We start from the raw sequence: 17,884 nt of genomic DNA, 5'->3' as shown, positions 1-17,884 counted from the left end.
GGTCTCTGAAGCCCCTTCTAAGTTGTTCTCAATACCCAGATCCCTGATGCTTGGACTTTTTAAACTTGGAATGGGAGCAGAGTAGACAGACTGTCATTATGGAGTCACTGCCTTGTTGAACCTGCCCTTTGGTCGCTCTATTGGTTCTAATCAAGGGGAAACTGATTCAAAACTTGCCGACTTGAGGGAAATATTATACCAATGACTTCAAAGAAATACAAAGGAGGAAAGGTTGAAAAACAAAGAAAGAGAAGGAAACCTTTTTAATTCCTACAATGATGGGACCTTCTTGAAGCTTCACAGAAAAGCCACTGGCCAGAAGGGACTGATTTACCCATGTGGCCTTCTACAGGTGGATTTCTGTAGACTTGGGGAGCCATAGAACAGGTTTGAGATAAAGGCAAGGGAGATTCTCTTTTTCTATAGCAGTTAAGACTCAAATTGTCTAACTGCCTAGGACCTATTAGATAAATGCCCACGGAATATTTGGAAACATCCAAACCAGAGGAGACAAGATCACTTCAGCCTGACTATTTCATTTGGCTACTGTGCAGCATCACTTGAACAAACATCTCCCACGTTTGTTGTGAGTTTTCTTTGGCTTTCATATATTTGTTTGGTTACTTACTGACCTCTGCTCCCTGTCAATCTCTCTTGATTTTTTCTTGTTTTCTGCCCCTCCATTACAGTATGTTTCAGAAAAACATGAATTATCAGCATAGTATAATGGGAAGGGTCCAAGATTTGACACTCGCATCCAGGGCTTCCAGTACCTTGTGACCCCATATTATAAGGGCCAGAGATATTTCTTAACTGCTGGCTTCAGTAACGTCCTATCCTGAGTGCCAGAAATATAAAGGTGAAAAAAGCTTGGTTTCCTCATCCTCAAGGAAGGAGTTGTCGTCTAGTGGAAGGAAGTTAAGATGTGTACAAAAATGCCAGTCATGGAGACGGAGAAGATCTACCTATGGACTTCACACCTTGAACCATTTGTAAGGAATTTCTCCAATGAAGAATCCTTCTAAATGTGATTCATTCAGTAACAAATTAGCCCAGACTTATCTTGAGAGGCTTATACACCAAAGGGAGAGGAAGGGAGGGCGTGCTCCTAGACACAGGAGATTAGGACTTTCACGGGATACTTGATCACGGTCACTCCCATGTTCCCCAATAAAGGGAAAAAGGAAGGAATAAACCTGGACATTTCCCCCTATTCTCCACATCTGTATTGGATGGAATCTTTCAATGGAAGTCATCGAGAAAACAATCCGAACCGTTCTCTCCTGGTAAATTACCTTTTCCAATTGCGTGTCATAGTGAGTTATATAACTGGCAAGGTCATTGTCCCTTTGGTGCCTTCTCTGCAATCTCTCCCTAGTAAAAACTTCAACTTTACCCCCAGCTGCTCTCTCTTTGTGCACTCTGTACAGACCGGATCCAAGCTTTGGGGCAGTCCATCCAAGCCTCCTCCCGGCTGATGCTGACCTCCAGCTCATCGCCAATGGACAGGGTAGCTTTTTTTAATTCCCCAATTTTTATTTGGCTTTACTGACACGAAGGTGAATTGAGGTAAGAATACTGTTTAAAATGAGGAGATCTGGGGATCTGAGGAATAGCCACACAAAGAATAAAGGGAGTAAATATGTTGCTCTATTCTGTGACACCTGGAGGGGCTGTGTCTGTGTGTTCCTTGGAAGAAGAAGGGAGGATCTGGTTTACATTTTATAGATAAAAGCCCTAAATACTATTTATGCAGGTACAAAAATCCCTTCTGTTCTCAGCCATACCCACAGAATTGTGCCTCTGCCAGATTCATTTCTCTGTTGGCAGATTCTGGGTAGAGTTGTTCAGAACTGTTGGTGAAATAATTAAATATCTCCATTGTGTACTCTAGGCGTTAACTTGGGTTTTATTTCTTTTTTTTTTTTTTATTTAATAGCCTTTTATTTACAGGATATATACATGGGTAACTTTACAGCATTAACAATTGCCAAACCTCTTGTTCCAATTTTTCACCTCTTACCCCCCCCACCCCCTCCCCTAAATGGCAGGATGACCAGTAGATGTTAAATATATTAAAATATAACTTAGATACACAATAAGTATACATGACCAAAACATTATTTTGCTGTACAAAAAGAATCAGACTCTGAAATATTGTACAATTAGCTTGTGAAGGAAGTCAAAAATGCAGGTGTGCATAAATATAGGGATTGGGAATTCAATGTAATGGTTTTTAGTCATCTCCCAGAGTTCTTTTTCTGGGCATAGCTAGTTCAGTATTACTGCTCCATTAGAAATGATTTGGTTGATCTCGTTGCTGAGGATGGCCTGATCCATCAGAACTGGTCATCATCTAGTATTGTTGTTGAAGTATATAATGATCTCCTGGTCCTGCTCATTTCACTCAGCATCAGTTCGTGTCAGTCTCTCCAGGCCTTTCTGAAATCATCCTGTTGGTCATTTCTTACAGAACAGTAATATTCCATAATTTTCATATACCACAATTTATTCAGCCATTCTCCAACTGATGGACATCCATTCAGTTTCCAGTTTCTAGCCACTACAAAAAGGGCTGCCACAAATATTCGTGCACATACAGGTTTGGGTTTTATTTCTTTTGAGAAAATGATTATTTTCATTTCTGTTTCCCCAGAGGCTAGCCCAGGGCACGGTACTCACTGAGAGTTGACTTGAATCCAGTACCCAACCCTGAAGTTGGCCAGTCAGAATTGGATTTTGTGATCCTACTTCTCCCCTCTGTTCTAAACGTTCTAAACGGGAGCTCTGCATTCCTTGTACTTGTAGTAGCTTCGTTAGCGTGTTAATCATTATGTGGGAAATTGAACTTGGCTAGACTCCTCTGGATAGATATTCTAAGGTGGAACAACTCATGTCTGTCTGGGAACATCCAGGAAAGCTTCAGAGAGGAAAATGGCATTCGAACCGGTCCTTGAAAAATTGGTGTGGTTTTACGGTAAGAAAGTGTACCAGCTAAAAATGTACTGGGAGGCAGGAGGATGGTGGTTATTGAATACTTATTGAATACTCTCCATACCCTGGGTGTGACCCGGTAAATGCTGGGGCGTCCTGAGCCGGGAGTGGCGAAGAAGGGACTTCAGGCCGAGCTTGATGGGGAGAAATTCTCTCTTCTCTCTGAGAGAGGACTAACTCCCACTTTTGTTGCACAAGGCAGTGTGGCTTTTCACTAGATACCAAGAGGAGAGATTTGTTCAGACTTTGGTGACACAGGGTCCCCCAATGAGCCAGAACAGCTTTTAGTCTAGGCCGGGGCTCTCACTCACCTGGGGAAGTCGAGAATTCTTCTAAGGCTCTTAGGATCAGGAAGTTTAATCTGTCCTGTCAGGGCTACTGCTTAAACTCATTCTCTCTGCTCCACGGGCTGTTGGGTCTCTGCTTGTATCAACAAATGCTTCCTGCAAAGAGTATCATTCTTTAGTTCCCTCCTTCCTGAGGGAATTTTGTGAATTCCCTCAGCAGATGAACCTGTTGGGCTTGGAACGGAGTTAGATAAGGTACCAGCACAAATAATTACAAGAAAAGGCTAAAGGGTTCAGTACAAAGTTTAATGGGAATGGAGAGGGAAAGGGAGGCCTTGCCAACGGCATCAGAAAGTCTAAATGAAGGAAATTTTCAGAGATGATTTAGAATTAAGCTACCCTTGGGGTGGGAGAGATAGGAAAGATGGGCAAGAAGGTACTTTAAGCAAGGAGAGATATGGAGATGAAGTGGAAGATAATATGTGTGTATGATGGAGAGGAGAAGGGGTCCTCACCGGGTCTGACTAGAGCATGTATAAAAGAGAGTTTTAGAAGACATCTGAAAAGGGCAGATGGAGCCAGACTCTGGAGGTTCCTGGATGGCCAAGTTTAAGGAGTTTTGACTTTAGAAAGAAATCTAGAGTCCTCAGAGGGTTCTGACTGGGTGACTAGGTCTTCACATAAGGAAGATGAGTCTAGTACTGATCTTCAAGAGGAACTGAGGAAGAGAGGAAGCTGTACAGAGAGCTGGTCAGAAGGTGGTGGCCATAAGGGGAGGGGAGGGACCATTTGGAGGTAAAAGCTACAGATCAATGCTAACAAGCCAATGCTTCCTTCTGCATCACCTCCTCATCCTGGTGAGTCATTGGATGAAGTCATCCAAAGGAATCTAGTTTGGGAAATGGGCCTGGCCTGGGAGGAGTGGGAAGGGATCTTTCAGGCAATAAGAGATTGGGGGAGGGGGGGAATTATCGGTTCAAAGGCAGGTCTGGTCTCTGGGAGATTTCTGCAGAAGTCACTGTGGAAGCTAAGTCAGTGAATGAATGGGATTAGCAAGAGACAGTTTAAAGAGGAAGAAGCTGGGGCAGAACCTGGGGAACCCCCAAGATTACAAGGTGAAGGACCTAGAAAAGGGGAAGCTGGAGAAGAAGGAAGGCAAGACGCAGAAGTGTCCAGGATGGGGCCGGTATGAGAGTCACCTGCTATCCACTTGTAGAAGTAGCCAGGAAGAGGGAGGAGGAAACCCAAATAGAAAGCCTTTGGATTTGGCCACTAGGAAGCCATCAGTGACCTTGGAGAGAATGGTTTTGTAAAATGGATAGGAATAAAACCAGATTTTAAGGGACTAGGGAGAGGAGGAGGGAGTGAGGAAGCTGACATTATAGGCTAAGATGCTTTTTAACAAGTTGAGTTGCCAGTTCTGATGGACCTGGCCATCCTCAGCAACGAGATCAACCAAATCATTTCCAATGGAGCAGTAATGAAATGAACCAGCTACGCCCAGAGAAAGAACTCTGGGAGATGATTAAAAACCATTACATTGAATTCCCAATCCCTCTATTTTTGCCCATCTGCATTTTTGATTTCCTTCACAAGCTAATTGTACAATATTTCAGAGTCTGATTCTATTTGTACAGCAAAATAACGGTTTGGTCATGAATACTTATTGTGTATCTAATTTATATTTTAATACATTTAACATCTACTGGTCATCCTGCCATCTGGGGGAAGGGGTGGTGGGTAAGAGGGGAAAAATTGGAACAAGAGGTTAGGCAATTGTCAATGCTGTAAAGTTACCCATACATATACCCTGTAAATAAAAGGCTATTAAATTTTAAAAAAAGAAGAAGAAGAAGAAGTTGTTTCGCAGAGAGAAGAGAATTGGAGGAATTGATTAATGGAATTGGGCAGTTCAGGGATGGCTTTAAAAAAAAAAAGGGATGAGGGCCACTTGACCATATTTATAAACAGGAAGATGCCTGCAGAGAGCAGGTCTGATTTCTGGAAGAAGAAATGACCTGGTCCAGGTCACGTGAGCTGAATTGGTCTTCGAGAGGAGAGGCACAGGCCCACAGAGAATGTGTTTGATGGCAGAGACACTGAGGGAGACCTCGAACCTCAGTGATTCCAGAAAATGATCCAGGATACCTGCTAGAGTGGTATGGGGGGATTCAGGGGGAAACTGAAAAGACTAATGGTCTTGATTGACTGGAGAGAGCCCAGCTGGGTTCAGGTCCTGGTTCTTCTGTTTTATGGCCTGCTGGGTACAAGGGGCTTGAGGGGAAGGAGTCCCCACCTCCTGATCCATGGACCTGTGACTGGGGACTAGGCTTCATTGAGTTGCAGATGAATTTTTACAGCTGGCTGCCTCTGCATGAGTTTGTTTAGGGTTGTGAGAACAGGATGGTCTGGGGGGGCAGGAAAGACAGCCCTTGACTCCCTAGAGAAGTACCCCAGAGGGTGGGAGTTTTCATAGGGTGGCGCTTTGGGGGCCTCCCTGATCACTCTAGCATCAGTGCTATAGGTGAAATGGAACTCCCCCCAATTCTTTGGCTACCCTTACAGCCATCAGGGCCCCCCTGGCCCAAGAGTCTGCAGACCAAGGCTCCCCCAAGGACACTGGCATTCTCTGGCAACTTCCCTCTCTGCCCCACGCCGGCCCTAAGATTTCTGGGTCGAGTCAGGTGTCACCTACTGGATAGTGGGAAGGTCCTCCCCACCCCCACCCCCCATGGTTTTGTTTACATGGCATATTTTCTATATGTGATTGCACTAAGGCTCCAGTAGATCAACAAGCCCAGAATTCCTGTTGACCTTGAACAATAGTTATAACAGTAGCCTAACCAGAAATAGTCCTTTTGATCCTCACAACCACCCAAAAGGTGGATGCTATTGTGATTTACTGGTGTGTTAGAGAGAGTAAATGACCTGCCCAGGATCTCGCAGCTAGCCAGAGTCCTGAATCCAGGGCCAGCTCTCTGGGCACCAGACTGCCTGTAATTGCCTTGAGACTTGTCTCAAAGTCACCCAGAAGCTCAGCACGGTCCCTAGACTCTGGGATATTTGTGCCCTTTCCTCTCTTTCCACATCATCTCCTAGGGATGACCTGCTCTCCTACCTCCTGGCATCCATGCCAGGCTTGATGACCAAGCAGCTTCCTGACGTATCTCCCTCATTTCCTTATCCAAGTCAATTGCTTGTTATCTATTGGAGCTGGAGCTAGAAAAAGCCAGTTAACTCAGCGGCTTGTTTGGAAGCCAATGTCTCCCTGACCAAAGTACAAGACATTATCTCCTTGCTTAACTTTGTGGTTTGGTTTTATTTACCTCTCTTTCCTAAGTTTAAAACAAACCTTAAAAAAAAAAGTCAGCTAGTCTTTAAACACAAACTTAGAGGGGAAAAGGGGACAGTTTTCAAAAACAAATCGTAACTTCCTAGAAACAGTGAGCTGGAAGCTGACCCCAATGTCCTCCGGGCCCATTCTGTAGGATTCTCTCCCTCCTAAATCTGGTCAACTTGAACCACTGTCCTTTAGCAGAAAGGTAATTCTCCCGGAGATCCACAAATCCCGAATGTCTGCTTGCTGGTTCCTAGGGACAAAGTTCCTCCGGCAGTGGCAAGGGGGGCCGGGGTGGGGTTGGGGGCTGAGACACAGCCCATCGGGGTCCTTGGCCCCAGGGAAGTGCTTTTTATTGGGCTGAAATATGTGGTTGACAAGAGAGAGTCAAAGATGGTCAACTGTTTAACCTCTTCCTTGCTTTGGTGGTTGCTTTTGGAGGAATACTTCCTGGTCACACCTCGTGGATGGAATATTTCAGCTCAGATTTATGTATTGGATAGTCAGGTACCAGGCTGAAGTGTTGGACTCTGGGAGAAGGGTGTAAAAATCTCCCTGAGCTGAGCTTTAACACAGTGTAGAATAGCCATGATCAGTGTATCCCTCTGTGCCCATCATCAACATGCACAAAAGTCATAACCTGCAGCTCTTTCCGCAGGGTGCACACATGGGTAAAGGTTTTTTTTTTTTTAATTTAATAGCCTTTTATTTACAGGATATATACATGGGTAACTTTACAGCATTAACAATTGCCAAACCTCTTGTTCCAATTTTTCACCTCTTACCCCCCCACCCCCTCCCCTAGATGGCAGGATGACCAGTAGATGTTAAATATATTAAAATATAAATTAGATACACAATAAGTATACATGACCAAAACGTTATTTTGCTGTACAAAAAGAATCAGACTCTGAAATATTGTACAATTAGCTTGTGAAGGAAATCAAAAATGCAGGTGTGCATAAATATAGGGATTGGGAATTCAATGTAATGGTTTTTAGTCATCTCCCAGAGTTCTTTCTCTGGGCATAGCTAGTTCAGTTCATTACTGCTCCATTAGAAATGATTTGGTTGATCTCGTTGCTGAGGATGGCCAGGTCCATCAGAACTGGTCATCATATAGTATTGTTGTTGAAGTATATAATGATCTCCTGGTCCTGCTCATTTCACTCAGCATCAGTTCGTGTAAGTCTCTCCAGGCCTTTCTGAAATCATCCTGTTGGTCATTTCTTACAGAACAGTAATATTCCATAATTTTCATATACCACAATTTATTCAGCCATTCTCCAACTGATGGACATCCATTCAGTTTCCAGTTTTTAGCCACTACAAAAAGGGCTGCCACAAACATTCGTGCACATACAGGTCCCTTTCCCTTCTTTATAATCTCTTTGGGATATAACCCCAGTGGGTAAAGGGTCTGTGACAGTTCTTGCGGCTGATTTGTCAGGATTCATAAGTTTGGGGTAGATTTCTTTAGTATTTTCACTTCTTTACCACATTCTTCGGCGTAATCTGATGGAAGAATTACAAGTAGGATTTCCTTTGACAGATGAGGAAGCTAAAGCTCAGAGTGGGAAAAGTGGCCACTCTGCAGTTACACAGCAAAGAAAGGGCAAAGAACCCCAAGTCTCTCAGTTCTGGGTTTTTTGTTTTTGCTTTCTGAGACAATTGGGATTAAATGACTTGCCCAGGCTCACACAGCTGGGAAATATTACGTGTCTGAGGTCAAATTTGAACGCAGACCCTTTTGACTTCAGGACAGGCACTCTATTCACTGCACCTTCTAGCTGCCCCCATCTCTCAGTCCTAAGCCCAGTTTCCAAGTGCTTTCCATGAATTACACTGTGCTGACTTGTCTCTCTGCCTTTTCGATGGGAAATGCAAAATGGGGTATATCATTCTGCCTAATACTTGCTACATGTCTATAAGCAGCTCAGTTCTCATATGGCTATTCACAGCTAATGGGGAATTTAGAAAAAGAAGTTACACAGAGAGAACATTTCATATTTGACAGTTTTTAATCTAATTAACTTGAAGAATCAAACATTTTAAACAATGCTTTACTAATGATATCTCCTCCAATATGTACAATCGCCCTTGGAGGAAAACTATTAATCCCATTTTTTGCAGTTGAGGAAACCGAGACAGGCCAGAGGTTGAGTGACTTGTCCAGGATCCCACACTTCATAAGTGTCTGAGGGTAGATTTGAACTCGGGACTTGGCACCCCATCTACCTGAACGCGTAACGCGCCTGAATATGGGTTACAAACTCCTTGAAGGAGACTCGCTTTTGTAGCAGGTATTTAATAAATGATTGGAGATTTAGAGCTGGTGCTCAGCAGCCAACCCAGCCCTAGAGAACTGCAGCATCTCCTACCCAACAAGGGCCCGTCCAGCCGCAGCCCATTCTGCTGCTGGACAGCTCCCCCTTGGAGCTCCCACAGGACTACTGGGCTGCCCCACAGCCCTTTGGATACCTGATCCCTGGGCACAGCTCTCCTGCCTGCCCCATGCCGTCCCAGGGTCCTCTCCAAGCTAAATCGCCTTAGTTCCTTCACAGATTCTCTTAGGGTGTGAATGAGAGACCCTTCCCCATCCTGGTTGTCTCTCCCTACCCTCATCTCCTAGCTTATCGATGTGTTTTTCCAATGTGGCTTCCAGAACCGAAGCTTCTGGTGGGTCTCACCAGGAAAGGGAATAGTGGGACCCTTCCTCCCCACTCCTGGCAGCTCAGCCCTTCTCGGGGAAGTCCAAGGCTGTGTGAACTTTGGGCCTGCACATACTGCTGCTGACTCATGCTGAGTTCACAGTTCATTTGAAGCTCCAGGTGCTGTTCAGACAGACTGCCTCCTCTGCCTTATACCGGGAAATATATACAGGGCTTATCATCGCCTGTAGTAGCCGTCCTCCCAGCCCTGGGTCTGCAGATCTGACCAGCATGCCCGCTGTGCCTTCGTCCAAGTCACTGATAAAAAACACTACATGGCAAACAAAGCTGAGCCCGAGCCCTGGGGCGCTCCCCTGGAGACCTCTGGCCGAGGCGACAGGGAATGATGAATGGCTGCCCGGCCGTTCCGCTGGCTTAAAACCCATCTCATAGTAGTCCACGCCTCTCTGAAGGGCTTTTCCACAAAAAGGTGGAGTCTTTTACCAGAGATTGTGTCAAAGCTAGAACAAGCAGACACAGCAACAGCATCCTTGAGTCCCTAAGAGCTTCCAGACCACTTCAGAAAAGAGAAGATGGTTTTCCTGGCAGGGCCCTCCTGATGAAGCCGGGCCAGCCTGGCAATCCCCACTGTCCTTTCTAGACACTCATTCAAGGAGTCTCATGATCTGTTCTAGATTTCCCCCGGGGGCCCATCAAGCTCCCTGGCTTGGAGCTGTCCAACTGTTCTGTATCTTCCTAGCGAGCTGAGCATCTGCTCTGGTCCGGGCTTGCCATCCCATCCACGTCCACAGTCTTTCAGAATTGCACTCAGGCAGTCGCTGGTCGTCTACACTTGCTTCTATTTAAGAGCTGATGGGTCCCTTCCAATACGCCCACCCTCTTTTCCTCTCCCCATTGGAAAAGGTTCCCTTTGTGTCTTGAGTTTCCTTTCTGAGGTTCTGATCCTTTGTGGGCTGATGTTACTAAGCAAATCCTCCTGACTCTTCTTGCGGGGGGGGCGGGGGTTGAAGTCTGCGGACTTTGTCTGAATTGTTTTTAAATGCATAAAACAAAATACCTGGGATTATCAAAATAAAGATGCCATTTCCCTCCGTCCTCCCAATTGAACTCCCTTCCAGGTTAAAAACTTTCCCCCTTAGAGATCCAATCTGTCCTTTCCCTGAACCCTTTAAAATATGCTTTACCCATTCCTAGGCTACATGTCAGACTCTGCATCCGTCCCAAACTCTAGCAGGGAATGAGCGGGCCTCACCCCTTAGGGCTCCCAAAATTCTGATTACGACAACTAGGAGGCACCTGAATGTGCAGAGTGCTGGAGCTGGAGTCAGGAAGAGCTGGATTCAAGTTCAGCCTCAGACACTAGCTGTGGAACTCTGCCTCAGTTTACTTAACTGTAAAATGGGGATAATAACAATACTCACTTCCCAGGGTTGTTTTAAGGGTCAAATATGATATTTGTAAGGTACTTAGCCCAGTACCTGATACATAGTATGAGCTGTTGAAATATTATCATGGTTATAATTATTCCAATAAATTGAGTTTCATTATTAGCAGCAAATGGAAAGCTGCCTTATTTTCTGCTATTCAGCCATTTCTCAAGTAATAAGTGACATTTTAGCCAAATAGAGGATCTGATTTTTTTTTCTTTTTCTCCTTCCAGTTTAAAGGCCTTTAAAGGGATTGGCTTCACCTTGCCAAGATGGTGGACACTGAGAGCCAGATCTGCCCACTCTCTCCCCTGGACGATGACGATCTGGAAAGCCCACTCTCGGAAGAGTTCCTCCAAGAGATGGGGAGCATCCAGGAGATCTCTCCATCCATCGGGGATGACAGCTCCGGGGCCTTCGGTTTCACAGACTATCATTGCTTGGGAAGTGGTCCAGGGTCCGACGGGTCTGTCATAACAGGTCAGTGGGTTTATTTTCTGGCAGGTCTTTTTAGGCTTTTTTTTTTTTCAGACAAAACCATAAAGAAATGGTCAATAAATAAACACTTTTTGAGCAACTAATGTGTTCCAGGCAGGCACTGTGCTAAGTTCTTAGTCGCCAAAAAAATGGCAAAAGACAGACAGTCCCTGCCCTCCAGGAGATCACACTCTCCTGGGCTGTGGACAAGATAAATAGGAAATAGAGAAGGTATTAGAATTAGAAGGGACTGGGGAAGGCTTCCTATGGGCGGGATTTTAGCTGCTTGTGAGGGAAGATGGCAGGTGGAACTGAGGATGGAGGACATTGCCAGAATAGGGGAATTGCCAGAGAAAATGCCCAGAGGTAAGAGATGGAGGGTCTTTTTGGCAGGGGCACCCAGGAGTCTGAGGTCATTGGCATAACGAGGATTCATTTGGAGAGTCAGGTGTAACAAGACTGGAAAGGGAGGAAAGGGTAGGTTGTGAAGGGCCTTGAATGCCCAGCAAAGCATTTTGTATTTGATGTTGGTGACCAGAGGAACCTGGATGGAGAATGGACTAGAGTGGGGAGAGACTCTGAGCGGGCAGATTCTGTTCCCCGGCAGCTATGGCCATACTCCCAAGTGTGAGCCGAGGAAGGCCAACACTAGAGTGTTGGAGGAGAAAAGGGAATAGATTTGAGAGATGGTACAGAGGCGAGCTCCACAGGCCTTGGCGCCATATTGGATGTCAGGGGTCCAAAAAGACTCCTAATTGTGATTGTGGGAGACTGGAGAATGGGGGTGCCCTCTATAGAAGCCAGGGAGAATTTAGGGGCAAAGATCACAACTTCTGATTTGCTCATAATGAGTGCAAGATATTCGAACAGCTGATTGGAAATAAGCAGAGTCCGGACAGGAAATGGTACTTTTGAGAATTGTCAACATAAAGCAGTCCATTAAATCCATGGAAGCTGATGAGATCGCCCAGTGAGAGTCTGGGGGAAAAAAGCAGAGGGCCCAGGATAGAGCCCTAGAGAACACCTCACAGGCTGTGACCTGGAGGACAAAGCAACCAAGGAGACAGAGATGGAGAAGGAGCAGTCAGAGAGGGAGGAGGAGGAACAGGACAGGGGGGGATGTTCCAAAAACCTATAGGATTTAGGAACAAGCTATAGAAAGGCCATCTGCTAGCAAACCTCCCCACCCAGTTAATGGCTGAAGTAAATGGCATTAACTCTGGATGTGAACAGCCTATCTTATTAGCCTTGCGCATGAGCATGGTAAGCTGCTGAAGGAGAAGAACTCTTCCCCACAAAACTTCATTGGGACCAGTGGGTTTAAAAGGGGCAGCTTGCACCATCCCTCCCCTCCCCCATGACAGACCTGACTCCTGGCCCCAGGGCATCCCCAGGCTTCACCAGATACCTCAATCAGCTTTCCCCTTCTAGTTTCATTCATTGGGGGTGACCCTTCAGACTTGTTTCTTTTTATCTGGGGGGGGGGCGAATTCTTTTTAAATTTTTCAACAGTATTTTATTTTTCCAAATATAGGTAAAGATCTATTTCAACATTTATTTTTGTAACACTTCCTGTTCCAAATTTTTCTCTCTCCTTCTCTCCTCTCTTCCCAAGACAGCAAGCAATCCAAAATAAGTTAACCATGTATGATCCTTTTAAGCATATTTTCATATGATGTTGTGCAAGAAAAATCGAGTCAAAAGGGAAAAAACCATGAGGAAGAAAAAACAAACAAAAAAGATCAAAATACTATGCTTCGACCCACATTCAGTCCCCATAGTTGTCTCCCTAGTGTGTTTGGCATTTTCCATCCCAAGTCTATTGCAATTGCCCTGAATCACCTCATCATTGTTGAGAAGAACCAAGTCTATCACAGTTGACCATCACATAATCTTGTTGTTACTGTATACAATGTTCTCCTAATTCTGCTCATTTCACTCAGCATCAGGTCTTGAAAGTCTCTCCAGACCTTTCTGAAATCAGCCTGCTCCTATTTCTTATTGAAAAGTAATATTCCATAACTTATTCAGCCAACTGATGGCATCCACTCAGTTTCCAGTTCTTTGCCGCTAGAGATGTTTTTGCACTTGTGGGTCCTATTCCCTCTTTTATGATCTCTTTGAGATACAAACCCAGTAATGAGACTGCTGGATCAAAGGGTATGGACGGTGTGATAGCCCTTTGGACATAGTTCCAAATTGCTCTCCAGAATGGTTCATTTCCACAACTCCACTGACAATGCATCAGTGTCCCAGTTTTCCCGCATCCCCTCCAAAATTCCTCTATCGTTTCCGGTCTTAGCTAATCTGAGAGGTGTGTAGTGGCATTTCCGAGTTGTCTTCACTTGCATTTCTCTAATCAATAGTGATTTAGGGCATTTTTTCATGTTTTCCCAGAATGATGCAAGATGCTGATGGAGAAAGGCTTTGTCTAAAGCATATTTACTTTTTTGCAAAAGGTTAAGCCTGGGAAGGCTGGTGAATGAAGGTGGATTGTTCTGAGCAAACAGCAAGTTTTGTGTTTTTCTCCAGAGCACGATATTCCGAGGTTTCCTTTCTGAGGCAACCGGAAAAGTCAGAAAAGAGTTTTTCTAATCTGACAGATTACTGTGGTAACTGATTAAGAGAAGGGACGACTTCATGTTACAAGATACGTGTGGCCTGGAAGCCAAGGAGAGCCAGAGCCCACAGCAAAGAGGGCAGATTTGTCCCATTAGTCCGTTTGTACGATTTAGCTAACTGGGGGACAGAAGAAGCGACACCTGGAGGGATGGGGAAGCAGGGGAGAGACTCACAGCAGCCTTAGGTCCCCCAGGGTGGGGGCTGTAGAGAGACGGGAATGGGAGGCCCAAGGGGACTCCATGGGAGCTCTGCAGTGTAGGCCAGGGGAGAGCCGATCGAGTCCCCGTCCCAGGAAGAGAAGGCAGGGCTACGAGAGGAGCTTTTGTTTTTTCCCAGAGGACCCTAGGCTGCAGGGACTGTGAATGGGATACTTGGCTAAGGAACACAGGCTTACACTTAGACTCCGGGGAACATCCCTGGCCGGAGGTCTTGAGGGATGGAAAGTGTAGCCTTCTGTAGCCTTCCCAGGACTCAGGATCAGCCCTCTAAGCTCCCTTCTGCTGTTCTGGGCCACCCAGCTCAAGGTCAGAGCTTCCCCCTTCCCTCAAGCTTTTTCTATTCCTGACTTGGGGAAGGAGGGACTCCTGACGCCCCTCCCAGCTCAACTTTCTTGTGGGTGATCTCTCTGGCTCCCACATTTGATGACAAACTGCTTAAGGATAGTGATTGTCTTTCTTTTTTCTAATTGTATCCCCAGGACTTAGCATAGTGGCTGGCCCATGGTGGGCACTCAATAAATAGTATTTATTATTGGGATGGTAAATCCAGTAAATATTAGTGGATTGGCTCCCTTCCTCGTTGAATCCACCTAGCGCCCTTCTGCCCAAGATACTGAGGGAGGCCATTCCCCCCAGCCCCAGACCTGGGCCAGTGTTCCTTGTGCAGAGTCAGCCCCAGTCCAAGAAGATGTGTCGGCTTCCTGGGGACTTCTCAACCTCTTCTTGTTCCATTTCATGCCTGCTGAGGTTGTCCCTACGGGGCCAGCTTCTGGCCAGTGGAGAGCTCGGCCTCCAGCACTCACCGCCTCTCTCCTTTGCTCTTAGACACCCTTTCACCAGCGTCCAGCCCTTCATCTGTGAATTACGCCCCAGTGGCGGGCAGTGTGGACGACTCCTCCAGCGCCACCTTAAACATCGAGTGCCGGATTTGTGGGGACAAAGCCTCAGGCTACCATTATGGGGTGCATGCCTGTGAAGGCTGTAAGGTAAGTGAGAATTTACTTTCCCCTTAAACTTAAGGCAACAACAGTGGGGGCTCTCCTTCCAGACCCTTCTCAGCCAAGTCCTTGGTCCTCCAGGCTTACCTCTGCACCACATTGACCCACGAGTCTCTGGACCACAGAGAGTCAGCAGTGACCCTGTCGCTGTGTCCCAAGGCCCAGCAGAGTCAGGTACCAGAAGGGCAGCCACACCTTAGGCTCACTCCCACACTCCGTGGCTGCTTCTTTCTGTCAAGATCCACAGCTTCTTCCCCCGCCCCGTAGAATGTTGGGGTTGGCTTTCTGGAATTAGGAGGGCCACCAGGAGGATGGTCAAAAATGGCATGTTTCTCTTCTTAGCCCTAACATACCCTATTACAGTTACATCATTACAGCCTACTGAGCATGTGTGAACCAGAGAACTAAGTACTAAGTGTATATGGGAACTAGAGAATAATCATCTCATCAATTCCACTGAGTGAACACCTTGTTTCACGTGTCCCCTCTGTAGTGTGTATATATATTTATGTGTGCATATACAAGGGCCCTCTACAGCCCCTTACTGAAGATTTTCTCTTGTAAATATAGCAGAAGTGAACTGGATAATGGTAAACAAATTAGGATACATATTAGGCATGCCCCAAAAAACAAGAAATATGACAAATCCAGAGCATCGTGGGAGCACTAATACGAACGCATGTAAAGTAAGCAGAATATGAAAATATTACACACAGTGACTTACTGCAGTTGAAAGAAATTTAAAACTGAGGTTTTTTGGAATTATAATGAACAAGTTTGGCCATAAAGAATGGATGTGGAAAGGTACTCCTGCATATTTACATTTATTTCTTTGCAGAGTTAGGTAACTATTAGGAAATCTCAGTTTTTTGAAGGGAGCCAGGAACCCCCAAAAGAACCGAACTCTTGGGTTTCAAGATATAATTCCTAGTTGCTATTAAGTCATGTGACAATCTCTCCCAGGGGTTTTTCCGGAGGACCATTCGCCTTAAGTTGGCCTATGATAAGTGTGACCGCAGCTGTAAAATTCAAAAAAAGAATCGTAATAAGTGTCAATATTGCCGTTTCCAGAAGTGCCTTTCAGTTGGAATGTCACACAATGGTAGGTAAGGTCACCCTTCCTCTCTCTTCCCTTCTTCCCTCCCTCCCTTTCTCTTTTCCTCCTTCCCTCCTTATCTCCTTTCCTCCCTTCCTTCCCTCACTTCTCTTCCTTCTGTCTCTCCTTCCCTCTCCCCTTCTCTCATTCCATCCCCCTTTTTTTCTTACTCCTCTTGCTTCCCTCCCACTTTCCCCTTCTTCCTTTCCCTCCTTCTCTTCCCTACATTCCCTCCCTTACCCCTTCCCCCCTTCTTTCCCTCCCTCCCAGGATTTTGGATTTTTTTGGGGGGGAGATTCCTGCTGGATAGCTTCTCTTAGTAGTCTACTGCTTAATATCTATAATATACTTTTCATTCTAAGAGTCCTGAGGATGTGGGATTGAGGGTAGAGGGAGTTGAGCTCTCACTGGAGAAAGAAAAGGGATGGTTTTGTCCCTGAGGAAGAGGATCATAGCCTCCCATGCCTCTGTCATTTCTGAATTTCCTTCCAAGTCTGGAAGATGGCCTCTGCTAGAATTCTACCCAGATGCTTCCGTGGGCTGTGGCTCTGAAAGAGCAGCCTGTCAGTGGAGTTTCACCAGGATTGGCTCAGAGAGCCTGAATTGCTTCATGGGGTGGCGGGTGAGGGGCAGCCTCACCAAACCAAACCCTGTGACAATTCAGCAGTTGTTGCACACATTTTCCGGATTCTAAAATAGATTAGAAGAGGCTGCGCAAAATTGGGGCATTATTCCCCAGTTCTTTCCAGATGCTCCTCCAAACCTTGCTCCAGGGCAGTCCCCCCTCCTGGCGCCCATTCCCTTCCCTGCATGGTGAATTCTAGCTTTCATGTTCACCTTGACCTTGTCATTAGAATGCAAAATCAAATGGTACCAGGAAATGGCTTTGATCTCATTTGTCCATTTTTAGCAATAGCCTCTTCTATATCACATGACACGAGTTTAATTTCTGTCCGTATTTCTTCACCATTTTTCCCCGCAGCCATCCGTTTTGGGAGGATGCCGAGGTCTGAAAAAGCAAAATTAAAAGCAGAGATTCTTACTTGTGAGCACGATGTAGAAGACTCGGAAATTGCAGATCTGAAGTCTCTTGCCAAGCGCATTTATGAAGCCTACCTGAAAAACTTTAACATGAACAAGATCAAGGCCAGAATCATCCTGGCAGGGAAAGCCAGCAACAACCCAGTAGGTGCCTTTTTTCCCATTTTCAAGGGGAGGACAAATGAAAGAGGGGCAGTGTAGTACTCAGAGCCCTTTTCCTAAATGGGAAGCAGGAGAAGAGAAGAGGGCAAACAGTCAGGATTTGAATACAAATCTTCTGACATTTGCTAGTGATGCTTTTACAGCTCAGCTCTTTTGTTCTTTCCATTGACACAGTTGTAATGCTTGTTTACGTTGGTTCAGCTCGCTTCACTCTGCATCAGTTCATAGAAGGCTTCCCAGCTTCTCTGTATTCCTTACATTTCTTATTGCTCGGCCATTCAGTCCGACTCTACTAAACTCTGAGCGTTTGTCCAGTGGCACAAATACCGGAGTAGTTTGCTGTTTCCTTCTTCAGGGTGTCCCCATTGTATAGATGAGGAACTGGAGGAAATAAGAATTCAATCCCTGGCCTGGGTTCACACAACTGGTGAATGTCCAAGACCAGATTTGAAGTCAAAACTTACCATTTCTAAGCTCTATCCATTTCTTATAGCTCAGCAAGATTCCATTATTTTCACAGACCATGTTTTGTTCAGCTGTTCCCCCATCAATG

General features: G+C 45.6%; 1 protein-coding gene across 1 annotated transcript in view; it reads left to right on the top strand.

Annotated features, from left to right (window-relative positions):
- Positions 1-17,884, top strand: part of PPARA (peroxisome proliferator activated receptor alpha) — a 51,773-nt gene that overhangs the window by 14,505 nt on the left and 19,384 nt on the right. Inside the window, exons 2-5 of the mRNA XM_031939127.1 lie at positions 10,951-11,197; positions 14,860-15,020; positions 15,996-16,134; positions 17,111-17,313. Of these exons, the coding sequence (XP_031794987.1) occupies positions 10,990-11,197; positions 14,860-15,020; positions 15,996-16,134; positions 17,111-17,313 (711 nt within the window). The 5' untranslated portion in view covers positions 10,951-10,989. The remainder of the gene's footprint in view (positions 1-10,950; positions 11,198-14,859; positions 15,021-15,995; positions 16,135-17,110; positions 17,314-17,884) is intronic.

The sequence above is a fragment of the Sarcophilus harrisii genome, chromosome 5 (assembly GCF_902635505.1).
Source record: "Sarcophilus harrisii chromosome 5, mSarHar1.11, whole genome shotgun sequence".
NCBI classification, from domain to species: domain Eukaryota; kingdom Metazoa; phylum Chordata; class Mammalia; order Dasyuromorphia; family Dasyuridae; genus Sarcophilus; species Sarcophilus harrisii.
The sequence above is the reverse complement of the archived record's forward strand: the minus strand, read 5'-3'. Positions and strand labels throughout refer to the sequence as shown.